The sequence below is a fragment of the Procambarus clarkii genome, chromosome 29, assembly GCF_040958095.1.
Source record: "Procambarus clarkii isolate CNS0578487 chromosome 29, FALCON_Pclarkii_2.0, whole genome shotgun sequence".
Classification (NCBI taxonomy): domain Eukaryota; kingdom Metazoa; phylum Arthropoda; class Malacostraca; order Decapoda; family Cambaridae; genus Procambarus; species Procambarus clarkii.
Genome location: NC_091178.1, coordinates 18,538,878 through 18,553,778, shown reverse-complemented (window position 1 = coordinate 18,553,778; position 14,901 = coordinate 18,538,878). Strand labels below are relative to the sequence as shown.

At 58.5% G+C, this 14,901-nt stretch overlaps 1 protein-coding gene across 1 annotated transcript in view; it reads left to right on the top strand.

The window, feature by feature from the left end:
- The window catches only part of LOC123765117 (uncharacterized), a 936,064-nt gene that overhangs the window by 813,700 nt on the left and 107,463 nt on the right, over positions 1-14,901 (top strand). The window contains exon 5 of the mRNA XM_069333184.1: positions 10,491-10,677. Within this exon, the coding sequence (XP_069189285.1) occupies positions 10,491-10,677 (187 nt within the window). The remainder of the gene's footprint in view (positions 1-10,490; positions 10,678-14,901) is intronic.

Sequence of the window (14,901 nt, the reverse complement as noted above, 5' to 3'; positions counted from 1 at the left end):
ACAGTGGCGGCGGGCGGACAGTGGCGGCGGGCGGACAGTGGCGTCGGGCGGACAGTGGCGGCGGTGGCGGATAGTGGCGGCGGGCGGACAGTGGCGGCGGTGGCGGATAGTGGCGGCGGTGGCGGATAGTGGCGGCGGGCGGACAGGGCGGCGGCGGGCGGACAGTGGCGGCGGGAGGACAGTGGCGGCGGGCGGACAGTGGCGGCTGTGGCGGACCGTGGCGGCGGTGGTGGACAGTGGCGGCGGGCGGACAGTGGCGGCGGCGGGCGGACAGTGGCGGCGGCGGGCGGACAGTGGCGGCGGCGGGCGGACAGTGGCGGCGGCGGGCGAACAGTGGAGGCGGCGGGCGGACAGTGGAGGCGGCGGGCGGACAGTGGAGGCGGCGGGCGGACAGTGGAGGCGGCGGGCGGACAGTGGAGGCGGCGGGCGGACAGTGGAGGCGGCGGGCGGACAGTGGTGGCGGCGGGCGGACAGTGGCGGCGGCGGGCGGACAGTGGCGGCGGCGGGCGGACAGTGGCGGCGGCGGGCGGACAGTGGCGGCGGCGGGCGGACAGTGGCGGCGGCGGGCGGACAGTGGCGGCGGCGGGCGGACAGTGGAGGCGGCGGGCGGACAGTGGAGGCGGCGGGCGGACAGTGGAGGCGGCGGGCGGACAGTGGAGGCGGCGGGCGGACAGTGGAGGCGGCGGGCGGACAGTGGTGGCGGCGGGCGGACAGTGGCGGCGGCGGGCGGACAGTGGCGGCGGCGGGCGGACAGTGGCGGCGGCGGGCGGACAGTGGCGGCGGCGGGCGGACAGTGGTGGCGGCGGGCGGACAGTGGTGGCGGCGGGCGGACAGTGGTGGCTGTGGCAGACAGTGGTGGCGGTGGCGGACAGTGGCGACGGTGGCGGACAGTGACGGCGGTGGCGGACAGTGGCGGCGGTGGCGGACAGTGGCGGCGGCGGGCGGACAGTGGCGGCTGTGGCGGATAGTGGCGGCGGTGGCGGATAGTGGCGGCGGGCGGACAGTGGCGGCGGCGGGCGGACAGTAGCGGCGGTGGCGGATAGTGGCGGCGGGCGGACAGTGGCGGCGGTGGCGGATAGTGGCGGCGGGCGGACAGTGGCGGCGGGCGGACAGTGGCGGCGGGCGGACAGTGGCGTCGGGCGGACAGTGGCGGCGGTGGCGGATAGTGGCGGCGGGCGGACAGTGGCGGCGGTGGCGGATAGTGGCGGCGGTGGCGGATAGTGGCGGCGGGCGGACAGGGCGGCGGCGGGCGGACAGTGGCGGCGGGAGGACAGTGGCGGCGGGCGGACAGTGGCGGCTGTGGCGGACCGTGGCGGCGGGCGGACTGTGGCGGCGGTGGTGGACAGTGGCGGCGGGCTGACAGTGGCGGCGGCGGGCGGACAGTGGCGGCGGCGGGCGGACAGTGGCGGCGGCGGGCGAACAGTGGAGGCGGCGGGCGGACAGTGGAGGCGGCGGGCGGACAGTGGAGGCGGCGGGCGGACAGTGGAGGCGGCGGGCGGACAGTGGAGGCGGCGGGCGGACAGTGGAGGCGGCGGGCGGACAGTGGAGGCGGCGGGCGGACAGTGGTGGCGGCGGGCGGACAGTGGCGGCGGCGGGCGGACAGTGGCGGCGGCGGGCGGACAGTGGCGGCGGCGGGCGGACAGTGGCGGCGGCGAGCGGACAGTGGCGGCGGCGGGCGGACAGTGGCGGCGGCGGGCGGACAGTGGAGGCGGCGGGCGGACAGTGGAGGCGGCGGGCGGACAGTGGAGGCGGCGGGCGGACAGTGGAGGCGGCGGGCGGACAGTGGTGGCGGCGGGCGGACAGTGGCGGCGGCGGGCGGACAGTGGCGGCGGCGGGCGGACAGTGGCGGCGGCGGGCGGACAGTGGTGGCGGCGGGCGGACAGTGGTGGCGGCGGGCGGACAGTGGTGGCGGCGGGCGGACAGTGGTGGCGGTGGCAGACAGTGGTGGCGGTGGCGGACAGTGGCGGCGGTGGCGGACAGTGACGGCGGTGGCGGACAGTGGCGGCGGTGGCGGACAGTGGCGGCGGTGGCGGACAGTGGCGGCGGTAGCGGACACTGGCGGCTGTGTCTGGCGGTGGTGGCGGGCGGTGGCGGGTGGCGGCGTCTGTGATGAGTGGTGGCGGCTGACGGTGGTGGCGGCGGTGGTGGTGGGTGGTGGTGGCGGCGGCGGCTGGTGGTGGTGGGTGGTGGCGGCGGTGGTGGTGGGTGGTGGTGGTGGGTGGTGGTGGTGGGTGGTGGTGGTGGCGGCGGGTGGCGGCTGACGGTGGGTGGTGGCAGGTGGCGGCTGGTGGTGGGTGGCGGCGGGTGGCGGCGGGTGGCGGCTGGTGGTGGGTGGCGGCGGGTGGCGGCTGGTGGTGGGTGGCGGCGGGTGGCGGCTGGTGGCAGGTGGCGGCTGGTGGTGGGTGGCGGCTGGTGGTGGGTGGCGGCTGGTGGTGGGTGGCGGCTGGTGGCGGGTGGTGGTGGGTGGTGGCGGGTGGCGGCAGGTGGTGGGCGGCGGGTGGCGGCTGGTGGCGGCTGGCGGTGGCGGCTTGCGGTGGCGACTGTGGCAACGGGCGGTGACGGCTGATAGCGGGCGGTGGTGGCGGCTGGTGGCAGGTGGTGGTGGTGGCGGTGGTGGCGGCTGGTGGCAGGTGGTGGTGGTGGCGGTGGTGGCGGCTGGTGGTGGCGGCTGGTGGTGGTGGCAGCTGGTGGCGGCTGGTGGTGGGTGGTGGCGGGTGGCGGCTGGTGGTGGGTGGTGGCGGGTGGCGGCTGGTGGTGGGTGGTGGCGGGTGGCGGCTGGTGGTGAGTGGTGGCGGGTGGCGGGTGGCGGCTGGTGGTGGGTGGTGGCGGGTGGCGGCTGGTGGTGGGTGGTGGCGGGTGGCGGCGGGTGGCGGCGGGTGGTGGCGGGTGGCGGCTGGTGGTGGGTGGTGGCAGGTGGCGGCTGGTGGTGGGTGGTGGCGGCGGGTGGTGAGTGGCGGTGGTGGGTGGCGGTGGCTGGTGGCGGGTGGCGGCTGGTGGTGGGTGGTGGCGGGTGGCGGCTGGTGGTGGGTGGTGGCGGGTGGCGGCTGGTGGTGGGTGGTGGCGGGTGGCGGCTGGTGGTGGGTGGTGGCGGGTGGCGGCTGACGGTGGGTGGTGGCGGGTGGCGGCTGACGGTGGGTGGTGGCGGGTGGCGGCTGGTGGTGGGTGGCGGCGGCTGGCGGTGGGTGGCGGCGGGTGGCGGCGGGTGGCGGCTGGTGGCAGGTGGCGGCTGGTGGTGGGTGGTGGCGGGTGGCGGCTGGTGGTGGGTGGCGGCTGGTGGTGGGTGGTGGCGGGTGGCGGCTGGTGGTGGGCGGCGGGTGGCGGCGGGTGGCGGCTGGTGGCGGCTGGCGGTGGCGGCTTGCGGTGGCGACTGTGGCAACGGGCGGTGACGGCTGATAGCGGGCGGTGGTGGCGGCTGGTGGTGGTGGCAGGTGGTGGTGGCAGGTGGTGGTGGCGGTGGTGGCGGCTGGTGGTGGTGGCAGCTGGTGGCGGCTGGTGGTGGTGGCAGCTGGTGGCGGTGATGGCGGCTGGTGGTGGTGGTGGTGGCGGCTGGTGGTGGTGGCAGCTGGTGGCGGTGATGGCGGCTGGTGGTGGTGGTGGTGATGGCGGCTGGTGGCGGGCGGTGGCGGGGGGTGGCGGCTTGTGGCGGCTGGTGGTGGTGGTGGTGGTGGGTGGTGGTGGTGGGTGGTGGTGGTGGTGGGTGGTGGTGGTGGTGGTGGGTGGTGGTGGTGGTGGGTGGTGGTGGTGGTGGTGGTGGGTGGTGGTGGCGGCTGTGGTGGGTGGTGGCGGTGGTGTCGGCGGCGGCTGTGGTGGGTGGTGGCGGCGGCGGCGGTGATGGGTGGTGGCGGCGGCGGTGGTGGTGGGTGGTGGTGGCGGCGGCGGTGATGGGTGGTGGCGGCGGTGGTGGTGGGTGGTGGTGGCGGCGGCGGCTGGTGGTGGTGGGTGGTGGTGGTGGGTGGTGGCGGTGGGTGGCGGTGGTGGGTGGCGGTGGCTGGTGGCGGGTGGCGGCTGGTGGTGGGTGGTGGCGGCGGGTGGTGAGTGGCGGTGGTGGGTGGCGGTGGCTGGTGGCGGGTGGTGGCGGGTGGCGGGTGGTGGCGGGTGGCGGCTGGTGGTGGGTGGTGGCGGGTGGCGGCTGGTGGTGGGTGGCGGCGGGTGGTGGGTGGTGGCGGCGGGTGGTGAGTGGCGGTGGTGGGTGGCGGTGGGTGGCGGTGGCTGGTGGCGGCTGGTGGTGGGTGGTGGCGGGTGGCGGCTGGTGATGGGTGGTGGCGGATGGCGGGTGGCGGCTGGTGGTGGGTGGTGGCGGGTGGCGGGTGGCGGGTGGCGGCTGGTGGTGGGTGGCGGCTGGTGGTGGGTGGTGGCGGGTGGCGGCTGGTGGTGGCGGGTGGCGGCTGGTGGTGGGTGGTGGCGGGTGGCGGCTGGTGGTGGGTGGCGGCTGGCGGCTGGTGGTGGGTGGTGGCGGGTGGCGGCTGGTGGTGGGTGGTGGCGGCGGGTGGTGAGTGGCGGTGGTGGGTGGCGGTGGCTGGTGGCGGCTGGTGGTGGGTGGTGGCGGGTGGCGGCAGACGGTGGGTGGTGGTGGGTGGCGGCTGACGGTGGGTGGTGGCGGGTGGTGGTGGGTGGCGGCGGGTGGCGGCTGGTGGCGGGTGGCGGCGGGTGGCGGGTGGCGGCGGGTGGCGGCTGGTGGCGGGTGGCGGCGGGTGGCGGCTGGTGGTGGGTGGTGGCAGGTGGCGGCTGGTGGTGGGTGGTGGCGGGTGGCGGCTGGTGGTGGGTGGTGGCGGGTGGCGGCTGGTGGTGGGCGGCGGGTGGCGGCTGGTGGCGGCCAGCTGGGACACAGCCTTCACCACTGAAGGTCTGAGCAAAACTAACCATATGTCTCTCTCACCCACCAGCCCAGTGTTGCCAGCTCGCGCTCTCAAAATGTTTCCTTCAAAGATTGTATATTATCTCTGAACAACAAGTTTGATTATCAAGGAAATAATGCATATATTATTGTCACATTAATACTGTGCAATATCTTATTACATTCCTGCTAAATAATTATAATTTGAAATAGGACAAAAAATCCCACATATATATAAAAACCAACATTAGAGATCACGAGGCCTAGGCCTCGCCTGTGACCACACATCCTGCCTCCCTGGCCTGCTACCCTCTCACACCTCACACTCTTAACTCTCTCATAATCACTCTCACTCTCTTACTCTGTCACTCTTACTCTCTGTCACTCTTACTCTGTCACTCTTTCTCTCTGTCACTCTTACTCTCTGTCACTCTTACTCTCTGTCACTCTTACTCTCTGTCACTCTTACTCTCTGTCATTCTTACTCTGTCACTCTTACTCTCTGTCACTCTTACTCTCTGTCACTCTTACTCTCTGTCACTCTTACTCTCTGTCACTCCTACTCTCTGTCACTCTTACTCTGTCACTCTTACTCTCTGTCACTCTTACTCTCTGTCACTCTTACTCTCTGTCACTCTTACTCTCTGTCACTCTTACTCTCTGTCACTCTTACTCTCTGTCACTCTTACTCTCTGTCACTCTTACTCTCTGTCACTCTTACTCTCTGTCACTCTTACTCTCTGTCACTCTTACTCTCTGTCACTCTTACTCTCTGTCACTCTTACTCTCTGTCACTCTTACTCTCTGTCACTCTTACTCTCTGTCACTCTTACTCTCTGTCACTCTTACTCTCTGTCACTCTTACACTGTCACTCTTACACTCTGTCACTCTTACTCTCTGTCACTCTTACTCTCTGTCACTCTTACTCTCTGTCACTCTTACTCTCTGTCACTCTTACTCTCTGTCACTCTTACTCTCTGTCACTCTTACTCTCTGTCACTCTTACTCTCTGTCACTCTTACTCTCTGTCACTCTTACTCTCTGTCACTCTTACTCTCTGTCACTCTTACTCTCTGTCACTCTTACTCTCTGTCACTCTTACTCTCTGTCACTCTTACTCTCTGTCACTCTTACTCTCTGTCACTCTTACTCTCTGTCACTCTTACTCTCTGTCACTCTTACTCTGTCACTCTTACTCTGTCACTCTTACACTCTGTCACTCTTACTCTCTGTCACTCTTACTCTCTGTCACTCTTACTCTCTGTCACTCTTACTCTGTCACTCTTACACTCTGTCACTCTTACTCTCTGTCACTCTTACTCTCTGTCACTCTTACTCTCAATCACTCTTACTCTCATTCTTACTCTTACTCACTCTTACTCTCAATCACTCTTATTCTCATTCTTACTCCTACTCCCAATCACTCTTACTCCCAATCACTCTTACTCTCAATCACTCTTACTCCCAATCACTCTTACTCTCAATCACTCTTACTCCCAATCACTCTTACTCTCAATCACTCTTACTCCCAATCACTCTTACTCTCAATCACTCTTACTCTCAATCACTCTTACTCACAATCACTCTTACTCTCATTCTTACTCTTACTCTTACTCTCAATCACTCTTATTCTCATTCTTACTCCTACTCCCAATCACTCTTACTCCCAATCACTCTTACTCTCAATCACTCTTACTCCCAATCACTCTTACTCTCAATCACTCTTACTCTCAATCACTTTTACTCTCAATCACTCTTACTCTCAATCACTCTTACTCTCACTAACTCTCAATCACTCTTACTCTCACTCTAACTCTCAATCACTCTTACGCACTATTACTCACTCTTTCTCTCAGTCATCCTTACTCACTCTCATACTCACTCTTACTCTGTCACTCTTACTCTCTGTCACTCTTACTCTCTGTCACTCTTACTCTCTGTCACTCTTACTCTCTGTCACTCTTACTCTCTGTCATTCTTACTCTCTATCACTCTTACTCTGTCATTCTTACTCTGTCACTCTTACTCACTCTCAGTCACCCTTACCCATTCATACTCACTCTCTCACTCTTACTCTCATACTCTTACTCTCAATTACTCTTACTCTCAATCACTCTTACTCCCAATCACTCCTACTCCCAATCACTCCTACTCTCAATCACTCCTACTCTCATTCTTACTCTTACTCTTACTCCCAATCACTCTTACTCTCAATCACTCTTATTCTCATTCTTACTCTCACTCTTACTCTTACTCCCAATCACTCTTACTCCCAATCACTCTTACTCTCAATCACTCTTACTCTCAATCACTCTTACTCTCAATCACTCTTACTCTCATTCTTACTCTTACTCACTCTTACTCTCAATCACTCTTATTCTCATTCTTACTCCTGCTCTCACTCTAACTCCTACTCCCAATCACTCTTACTCCCAATCACTCTTACTCTCAATCACTCTTACTCTCAATCACTCTTACTCCCAATCACTCTTACTCCCAATCACTCTTACTCTCAATCACTCTTACTCTCAATCACTCTTACTCTCAATCACTCCTACTCTCACTAACTCTCAATCACTCTTACTCTCACTCTAACTCTCAATCACTCTTACTCTCATACTCACCCTTACTCTCAATCACTTTACTCTCACTCTTACTCATTCTGTCACCCTTACTCTCACTCTTACTCACTCTCAGTCACTCTTACATATACTCACTGTTACTCACACTTACACACTCTCTGGCACTCTCACTCACCTTCAGTCACTCTTACTCACTCTTACCCACTCTCGCTCACTCTTACTCACTCTAGTTAATAAGAACACGCCAATATAAGACAACAAAACGTTTTCAGATTCTTTCTCACCACTTTCCAGCAACTTTTATAATTTATATAAATTATCTTAGGGAATAATACATAAATTATATATTTAAACATGATATTAGTGTTTAGTGGAATGCATAAGGAGTCAAATTGTGTTAAAAAGAGCGATTTTTAGAAAATTTGGAAAACTACTTTTTTCTGTTCATATTATAACTAAATGGATTTTAAAGGTTTCACTCAGCCAATATATATCATTCACAATTTATTAATGAATTTTACAAAAAAACACCATAAATTTTATATTTAAACATGTAAAAACTATTTGTTTTACATTTGGAAGAAAATAATTGTAGAAAAACAATTTATAATTAAACCTTTGTGTTTGGATTTTTTGAGTAAAAGTTTCTCAAAGGCTCTCCTGCACCATTCCCAATGCAAATCATTCCCACACCTATGGGAAGAGATAGGCGAACGTTGTGTAGATGATTTGTGTTTGCTGGGTAGTGATTACTTGTAGTTGGTCGTGTGCCCAGCGACAGTAGCAATGTTTATTGATAAGTTAGAAATGTTTTGATAAGGCAGAAGGCCTAAAATAAGAGAGTGGAGAGGGAGGAACGTCCTGGAGGACGGAGCGATGTCCGTCCCCTCTGAGCGCTGGCAGGTGACTGAGGGAGCCCAGCTCCTCATGGCGGAGGACCCTCCCAGAGTGAGTGAGGACTACCGGGCAAGGCAGAGCATGGACCAGCCCAAACGGGGGCGTCTGTAGTAGAGAGTATGTAGAGTAAACATTATGTAGAGAGCAGATAGATGTTGGAGGCAAACATATTGTGTGGTTATTTTTGTTTATGTGTTTAAGGGGAAACATTTTTATTGGAGTGTCAATGGGTTGCAGGTTTGTCTTTGGGGAAGAAGATGCTGAGACCTTCGATGCCAGCACAGAGGGAGTAGTTGATGAGACTCCAAGGTAGTGGAGGAGAGGACCTCAAGCTATGAGGAAAAGCAGTAAAGAGGAGTGTCACATGCTTCTGTAGAGGTGGTGAAGCACCATAGTTGCTCGAGGAAACTTCATGGTGTAGCAGCCAGGAGAGCTGTGGAGGACCCTAGTAGAAGTGGCGAAGCACCATAATTGCCCAAGGAAAACTTCATGGTGTAGCAGCCTGGAGGAGCTGCAGAGGACCCTGGTAGTTAAACCCGGAAGAACCTGAAGAGATCAGGGGCCAGATTCACGAAAGCACTTACGCAAGCACTTACGAACCTGTACATCTTTCCCCAATCTTTGGCGGCTTTGTTTACATTTACTAAACAGTTTACAAGCATGAAAACCTGCCAATCAATTGTTGTTATTGTTATAAACAGCCTCCTTGGTGCTTCGGAGCTCATTAACTGTTTAATAATTGTAAACAAAGCCGCCAAAGATTGAGAACAGATGGACAGGTTCGTAAGTGTTTGCGTAACTGCTTCGTGAATCTGGTCCCAGGGTAGTGAACTTCCAGATGTGGGAGGGAAGTTCTAAATGATTACTAGTAGGGAGGTGATCGAGTGTTTGGTTGTCATTAGCGTGCAAGACGCAGTGAAAGGTGGGTGATTGTTTGCATTCTTGTGCCGAGGAGTGTTTATACTGAAGTATAGAGTTACAGTCGTAGGCTGGATTACCTACAGTTGTATGTGTTCTAGGACTGATAGGGCGATCGATGGATCATTGTTGTATATCGAGGAACATTTATAATGATATTTATGTTATTGCATTCATATGCCAATTTTCCTTGCACATGTTTACAGATGTATATTCTCTTGCTGATAGTGCAACATTGTATTATAAGACTTGATCTACTTGAGGAGGTTGATAGTATCAGGTGGTGAATCAGGAGATAGGATACCACTTGATAAGCTGATGATAGAGTTCTGATGGTGTTGGAGTGCAACCTGACTGAAATAGTATAGAGTGTGGGATTCATTATTATTATATGTGTATATGTATTGTATATGTGCTCTGTCCAGTAAATGTATTCAAATTTGCTGGTGTTTGACCTTGTCCTAGTGAGGCTTCCCAGGAAATAGTAAAAAGAAGAGAGAGAGAGAAAGAACCAAGAACCACCTCTGTGGACAGGGTAGGATGGAAAACTAGTAAGTCAGAGGGGATTGAGGAGATCATATCACATAAGGAGAGAGTGGGGAGTCACAGCGGCTCGAGTGGGTGTGTGCACGTGACAACGAGGCTAAGTGTTGGAGCCGCATCCCCTAAACGTGTGACGTTGAGCCCCTCTCCAAGAGCCAGAAGCGCCTAGTGTGATCTCCTAGTGAAGTATAAGCATTCTACCGAGTTGTGGGTTGGGTTGTCCGTAAAGAAGGAACAACACGACAACACCACCAACCCACACTATAATAATAGCTGCAGGGTTGGGAGTTATTCCATCCACCATAACACCTGGTTACGTCTGGCGCAACCGCTCTCATGGCCCTGTCAGTTAACAACACCACCCTGACAAAAATGTACTCGGGCACCTGTCACCAGGGCACTTACTGTTTTGCACAGACATTCACACATCCCAATTCACACACACACACACACACACACACACACACACCCACCCACACACACACACCCCCACCCACACACACACAGATTACATACAGTAAATGCTCTCATGCCCGCATGCATACATGTACCGACATGAACAAATTAAATAATTTTGGATACATGAGGCTTCATTAAACAAAATCATGACCAAACAGGAGGGCCAAGCAACACTTAAAGCCTAATGCAAGTGTTGAGACGCCGCTGCTGTGATTTACAAGTTGTGGTGCTAAGAGTGGCATTAATAATGTTGCAGGTAACGTGAGTGGGCGTCAGATGAGCACGCCCACGGTCCTGGACAGAATGGACGTGGGCGTGGGCGCCATCGTGGGGAGAGCAGAGGACGGGAAGGCGGGCCTGGTGAGCGTCAGGGCGGAGGAGGTGGGCATCGTCGTGCTCGTGCTGGCAGTGTGGATGTTCGCCATCGCTCTCTTCTTCAACAGGTGAGAGTGAGACAAATGCAGAAATAAATTGAGCGCGTTTCTTTACCCCATGCTTATGTTCACCTAGCAGAGGTATGTGCGTGACAGATGGTTGTTACAAGTTGCATATATTCATACGTGAATACACAGCCACACACCGTACATATGAAACAGCACATACATGGTACACTCACCGCATGACAACCGAGGAGGACTGACTGGGAACCAATCCCTAACTGTTCTCCCATGTTCACAAAGCAGAAATGGAAACCTGGGGATAAACTAAATGGCGGATCGAGTTCTAGGGAAAACGTGTAGGCTGAAGACTACCAAGCGCTCTGGAAAGGTACGGCTCACAGGCTGATAACAGGAACCTGAAGGCATGTTCTCATGAACCCCACATGTGAAAAAACAGAGAGAGAGAGAGAGAGAGAGAGAGAGAGAGAGAGAGAGAGAGAGAGAGAGAGAGAGAGAGAGAGAGAGAGAGAGAGAGAGAGAGAGAGAGAGAGAGAGAGAGCAACACTCTCTCTGGAGAGAGAGCGCAAGCCTGTCCCTCTGTTGCTGTCTCCAGCAACACCCCTGCCAGTGTGTTGCTGGAGACCCCTGCCAGTGTGTTGCTGGAGACCCCTGCCAGTGTGTTGCTGGAGACCCCTGCCCGTGTGTTGCTGGAGATCCCTGCCAGTGTGTTGCTGGAGACCCCTGCCAGTGTGTTGCTGGAAACCCCTACTAGTGTGTTGCTGGAGATCCCCTGCCAGTGTGTTGCTGGAGACCTCTGCCAGTGTGTTGCTGGAGACCCCTGCCAGTGTGTTGATGGAGACCCCTGCCAGTGTGTTGCTGGAGACCCCTGCCAGTGTGTTACTGGAGACCCCTGCCAGAGTGTTGCTGGAGACCCCTGCCAGTGTGTTACTGGAGACCCCTGCCAGTGTGTTGCTGGAGACCTCTGCCAGTGTGTTGCTGGAGACCTCTGCCAGTGTGTTGCTTGAGACCTCTGCCAGTGTGTTGCAAGAGACCCCTGCCAGTGTGTTGCTGGAGACCCCTGCCAGTGTGTTGCAGGAGACCCCTGCCAGTGTGTTGTTGGAGAACCCTGCCAGTGTGTTGCAGGAGACCCCTGCCAGAGTGTTGCTGGAGACCCCTGCCAGTGTGTTGCTGGAGACCCCTGCCAGTGTGTTACTGGAGACCCCTGCCAGTGTGTTGCTGGAGACCTCTGCCAGTGTGTTGCTTGAGACCTCTGCCAGTGTGTTGCAGGAGACCCCTGCCAGTGTGTTGCTGGAGACCCCTGCCAGTGTGTTGCAGGAGACCCCTGCCATTGTGTTGCTGGAGACCCCTGCCAGTGTGTTGCAGGAGACCCCTGCCAGTGTGTTGCTGGAGACCCCTGCCAGTGTGTTGCTGGAGACCTCTGCCAGTGTGTTGCAGGAGACTCTTGCCAGTGTGTTGCAGGAGACCCCTACCAGTGTGTTGCTGGAGACCCATGCCAGTGTGTTGCTGGAGACCCCTGCCATTGTGTTGCTGGAGACCTCTGCCAGTGTGTTGCTGGAGACCTCTGCCAGTGTGTTGCAGGAGACCCTTGCCAGTGTGTTGCAGGAGACCCCTACCAGTGTGTTGCTGGAGACCCATTCCAGTGTGTTGCTGGAGACCCCTGCCAGTGTGTTGCTGGAGACCTCTGCCATTGTGTTGCTGGAGACCTCTGCCATTGTGTTGCTGGAGACCTCTGCCAGTGTGTTACTAGAGACCCCTGCCAGTGTTTTGCTGGAGACCCCTGCCAGTGTGTTGCTGGAGACCCATGCCAGTGTGTTGCTGGAGACCCATGCCAGTGTGTTGCTGGAGACCTCTGCCAGTGTGTTGCTGGAGACCCTTGCCAGTGTGTTGCTGGAGACCCTTGCCAGGGTGTTGCTGGAGACCCTTGCCAGTGTGTTGCTGGAGACCCTTGCCAGTGTGTAGCTGGAGACCCTTGCCAGTGTGTTGCTGGAGACCCCTGCCAGTGTGTTGCTGGAGACCCCTGCCAGTGTGTTGCTGGAGACCTCTGCCAGTGTGTTGCTGGAGACCCCTGCAAGTATGTTGCTGGAGGCCCCTGCCAGTGTGTTGCTGGAGACCCCTGCCAGTGTGTTGCTGGAGACCTCTGCCAGAGTGTGTTGCTGGAGACCCCTGCCAGTGTGTTGCTGGAGACCCCTGCCAGTGTGTTGCTGGAGACCCCTGCCATTGTGTTGCTGGAGACCTCTGCCAGTGTGTTGTTGGAGACCTCTCCCTGTGTGTTGCTGGAGACCCCTGCCAGTGTGTTGCTGGAGACCCATGCCAGTGTGTTGCTGGAGACCCCTGCCAGTGTGTTGCTGGAGACCCCTGCAAGTGTGTTGCTGGAGACCCCTGTCAGTGTATTGCTGGAGACCCCTGCCAGTGTGTTGCTGGAATCCCCTGCCAGTGTGTTGCTGGAGACCCCTGCCAGTGTGTTGCTGGAGACCCCTGCCAGTGTGTTGCTGGAGACCCCTGCCAGTGTGTTGCTGGAGACCTCTGCCAGTGTGTTGTTGGAGACCCCTGCCAGTGTGTTGCTGGAGACCCCTGCTAGTGTGTTGCTGGAGACCCTTGCCAGTGTGTTGTTGGAGACCCATGCCAGTGTGTTGCTGGAGACCCCTGCCAGTGTGTTGCTGGAGACCCCTGCCAGTGTGTTGCTGGAGACCCCTGCCAGTGTGTTGCTGGAGACCCTTGCCAGTGTGTTGCTGGAGACCCCTGCCAGTTTGTTGCTGGAGACCCCTGCCAGTGTGTTGCTGGAGACCCCTCCCAGTGTGTTGCTGGAGACCCCTGCCAGTGTGTTGCTGGAGACCCATGCCAGTGTGTTGCTGGAGACCCATGCCAGTGTGTTGCTGGAGACCCCTGCCAGTGTATTGCTGGAGACCCCTGCCAGTGTGTTGCTGGAGACCTCTGCCAGTGTGTTGCTGGAGACCCCGGCCAGTGTGTTGCTGGAGACCTCTGCCAGTGTGTTGCTGGAGACCTCTGCCAGTGTGTTGCTGGAGACCCCTGCCAGTGTGTTGCTGGAGACCTCTGCCAGAATATGTTGCTGGAGACCTCTGCCAGTGTGTTGCTGGAGACCCTTGCCAGTGTGTTGCTGGAGACCCTTGCCAGTGTGTTGCTGGAGACCCCTGCCAGTGTGTTGCTGGAGACCCTGCCAGTGTGTTGCTGGAGACCCCTGCCAGTGTGTTTGCTGGAGACCCTCTGCCAGATAGTGTTGCTGGAGACCTCTGCCAGTGTGTTGCTGGAGACCCCTGCCAGTGTGTTGCTGGAGACCCCTGCCAGTGTGTTGCTGGAGACCCTTGCCAGTGTGTTGCTGGAGACCCTTGCCAGTGTGTTGCTGGAGACCCTTGCCAGTGTGTTGCTGGAGACCCTTGCCAGTGTGTTGCTGGAGACCCTTGCCAGTGTGTTGCTGGAGACCCTTGCCAGTGTGTTGCTGGAGACCCCTGCCAGTGTGTTGCTGGAGACCTCTGCCAGTGTGTTGCTGGAGACCCCTTGCCAGTGTGTTGCTGGAGACCCTTGCCAGTGTGTTGCTGGAGACCCTTGTCAGTGTCTTGCTGAAGACCCCTGCCAGTGTGTTGCTGGAGACCCCTGCCAGTGTGTTGCTGGAGACCCCTGCCAGTGTGTTGCTGGAGACCCCTGCCAGTGTGTTGCTGGAGACCCCTGCCAGTGTGTTGCTGGAGACCCCTGCCAGTGTGTTGCTGGAGACCCCTGCCAGTGTGTTGCTGGAGACCCCTGCCAGTGTGTTGCTGGAGACCCCTGCCAGTGTGTTGCTGGAGACCCCTGCCAGTGTGTTGCTGGAGACCCTTGCCAGTGTGTTGCTGGAGACTCTTGCCAGTGTGTTGCTGGAGATTCCTGCCAGTGTTTTGCTGGAGACCCCTGCCAGTGTGTTGCTGGAGACCCCTGCCAGTGTGTTGCTGGAGACCCCTGCCAGTGTGTTGCTGGAGACCCCTGCCAGTGTGTTGCTGGAGACCCATGCCAGTGTGTTGTTGGAGACCCCTGCCAGTGTGTTGTTGGAGACCCCTGCCAGTGTATTGCTGGAGACCCCTGCCAGTGTGTTGCTGGAGACCTCTGCCAGTGTGTGGCTGGAGACCCCGGCCAGTGTGTTGCTGGAGACCTCTGCCAGTGTGTTGCTGGAGACCCTTGCCAGTGTGTTGCTGGAGACTTCTGCCAGTGTGTTGCTGGAGACCCCTGCCAGTGTGTTGCTGGAGACCTCTGCCAGAATATGTTGCTGGAGACCTCTGCCAG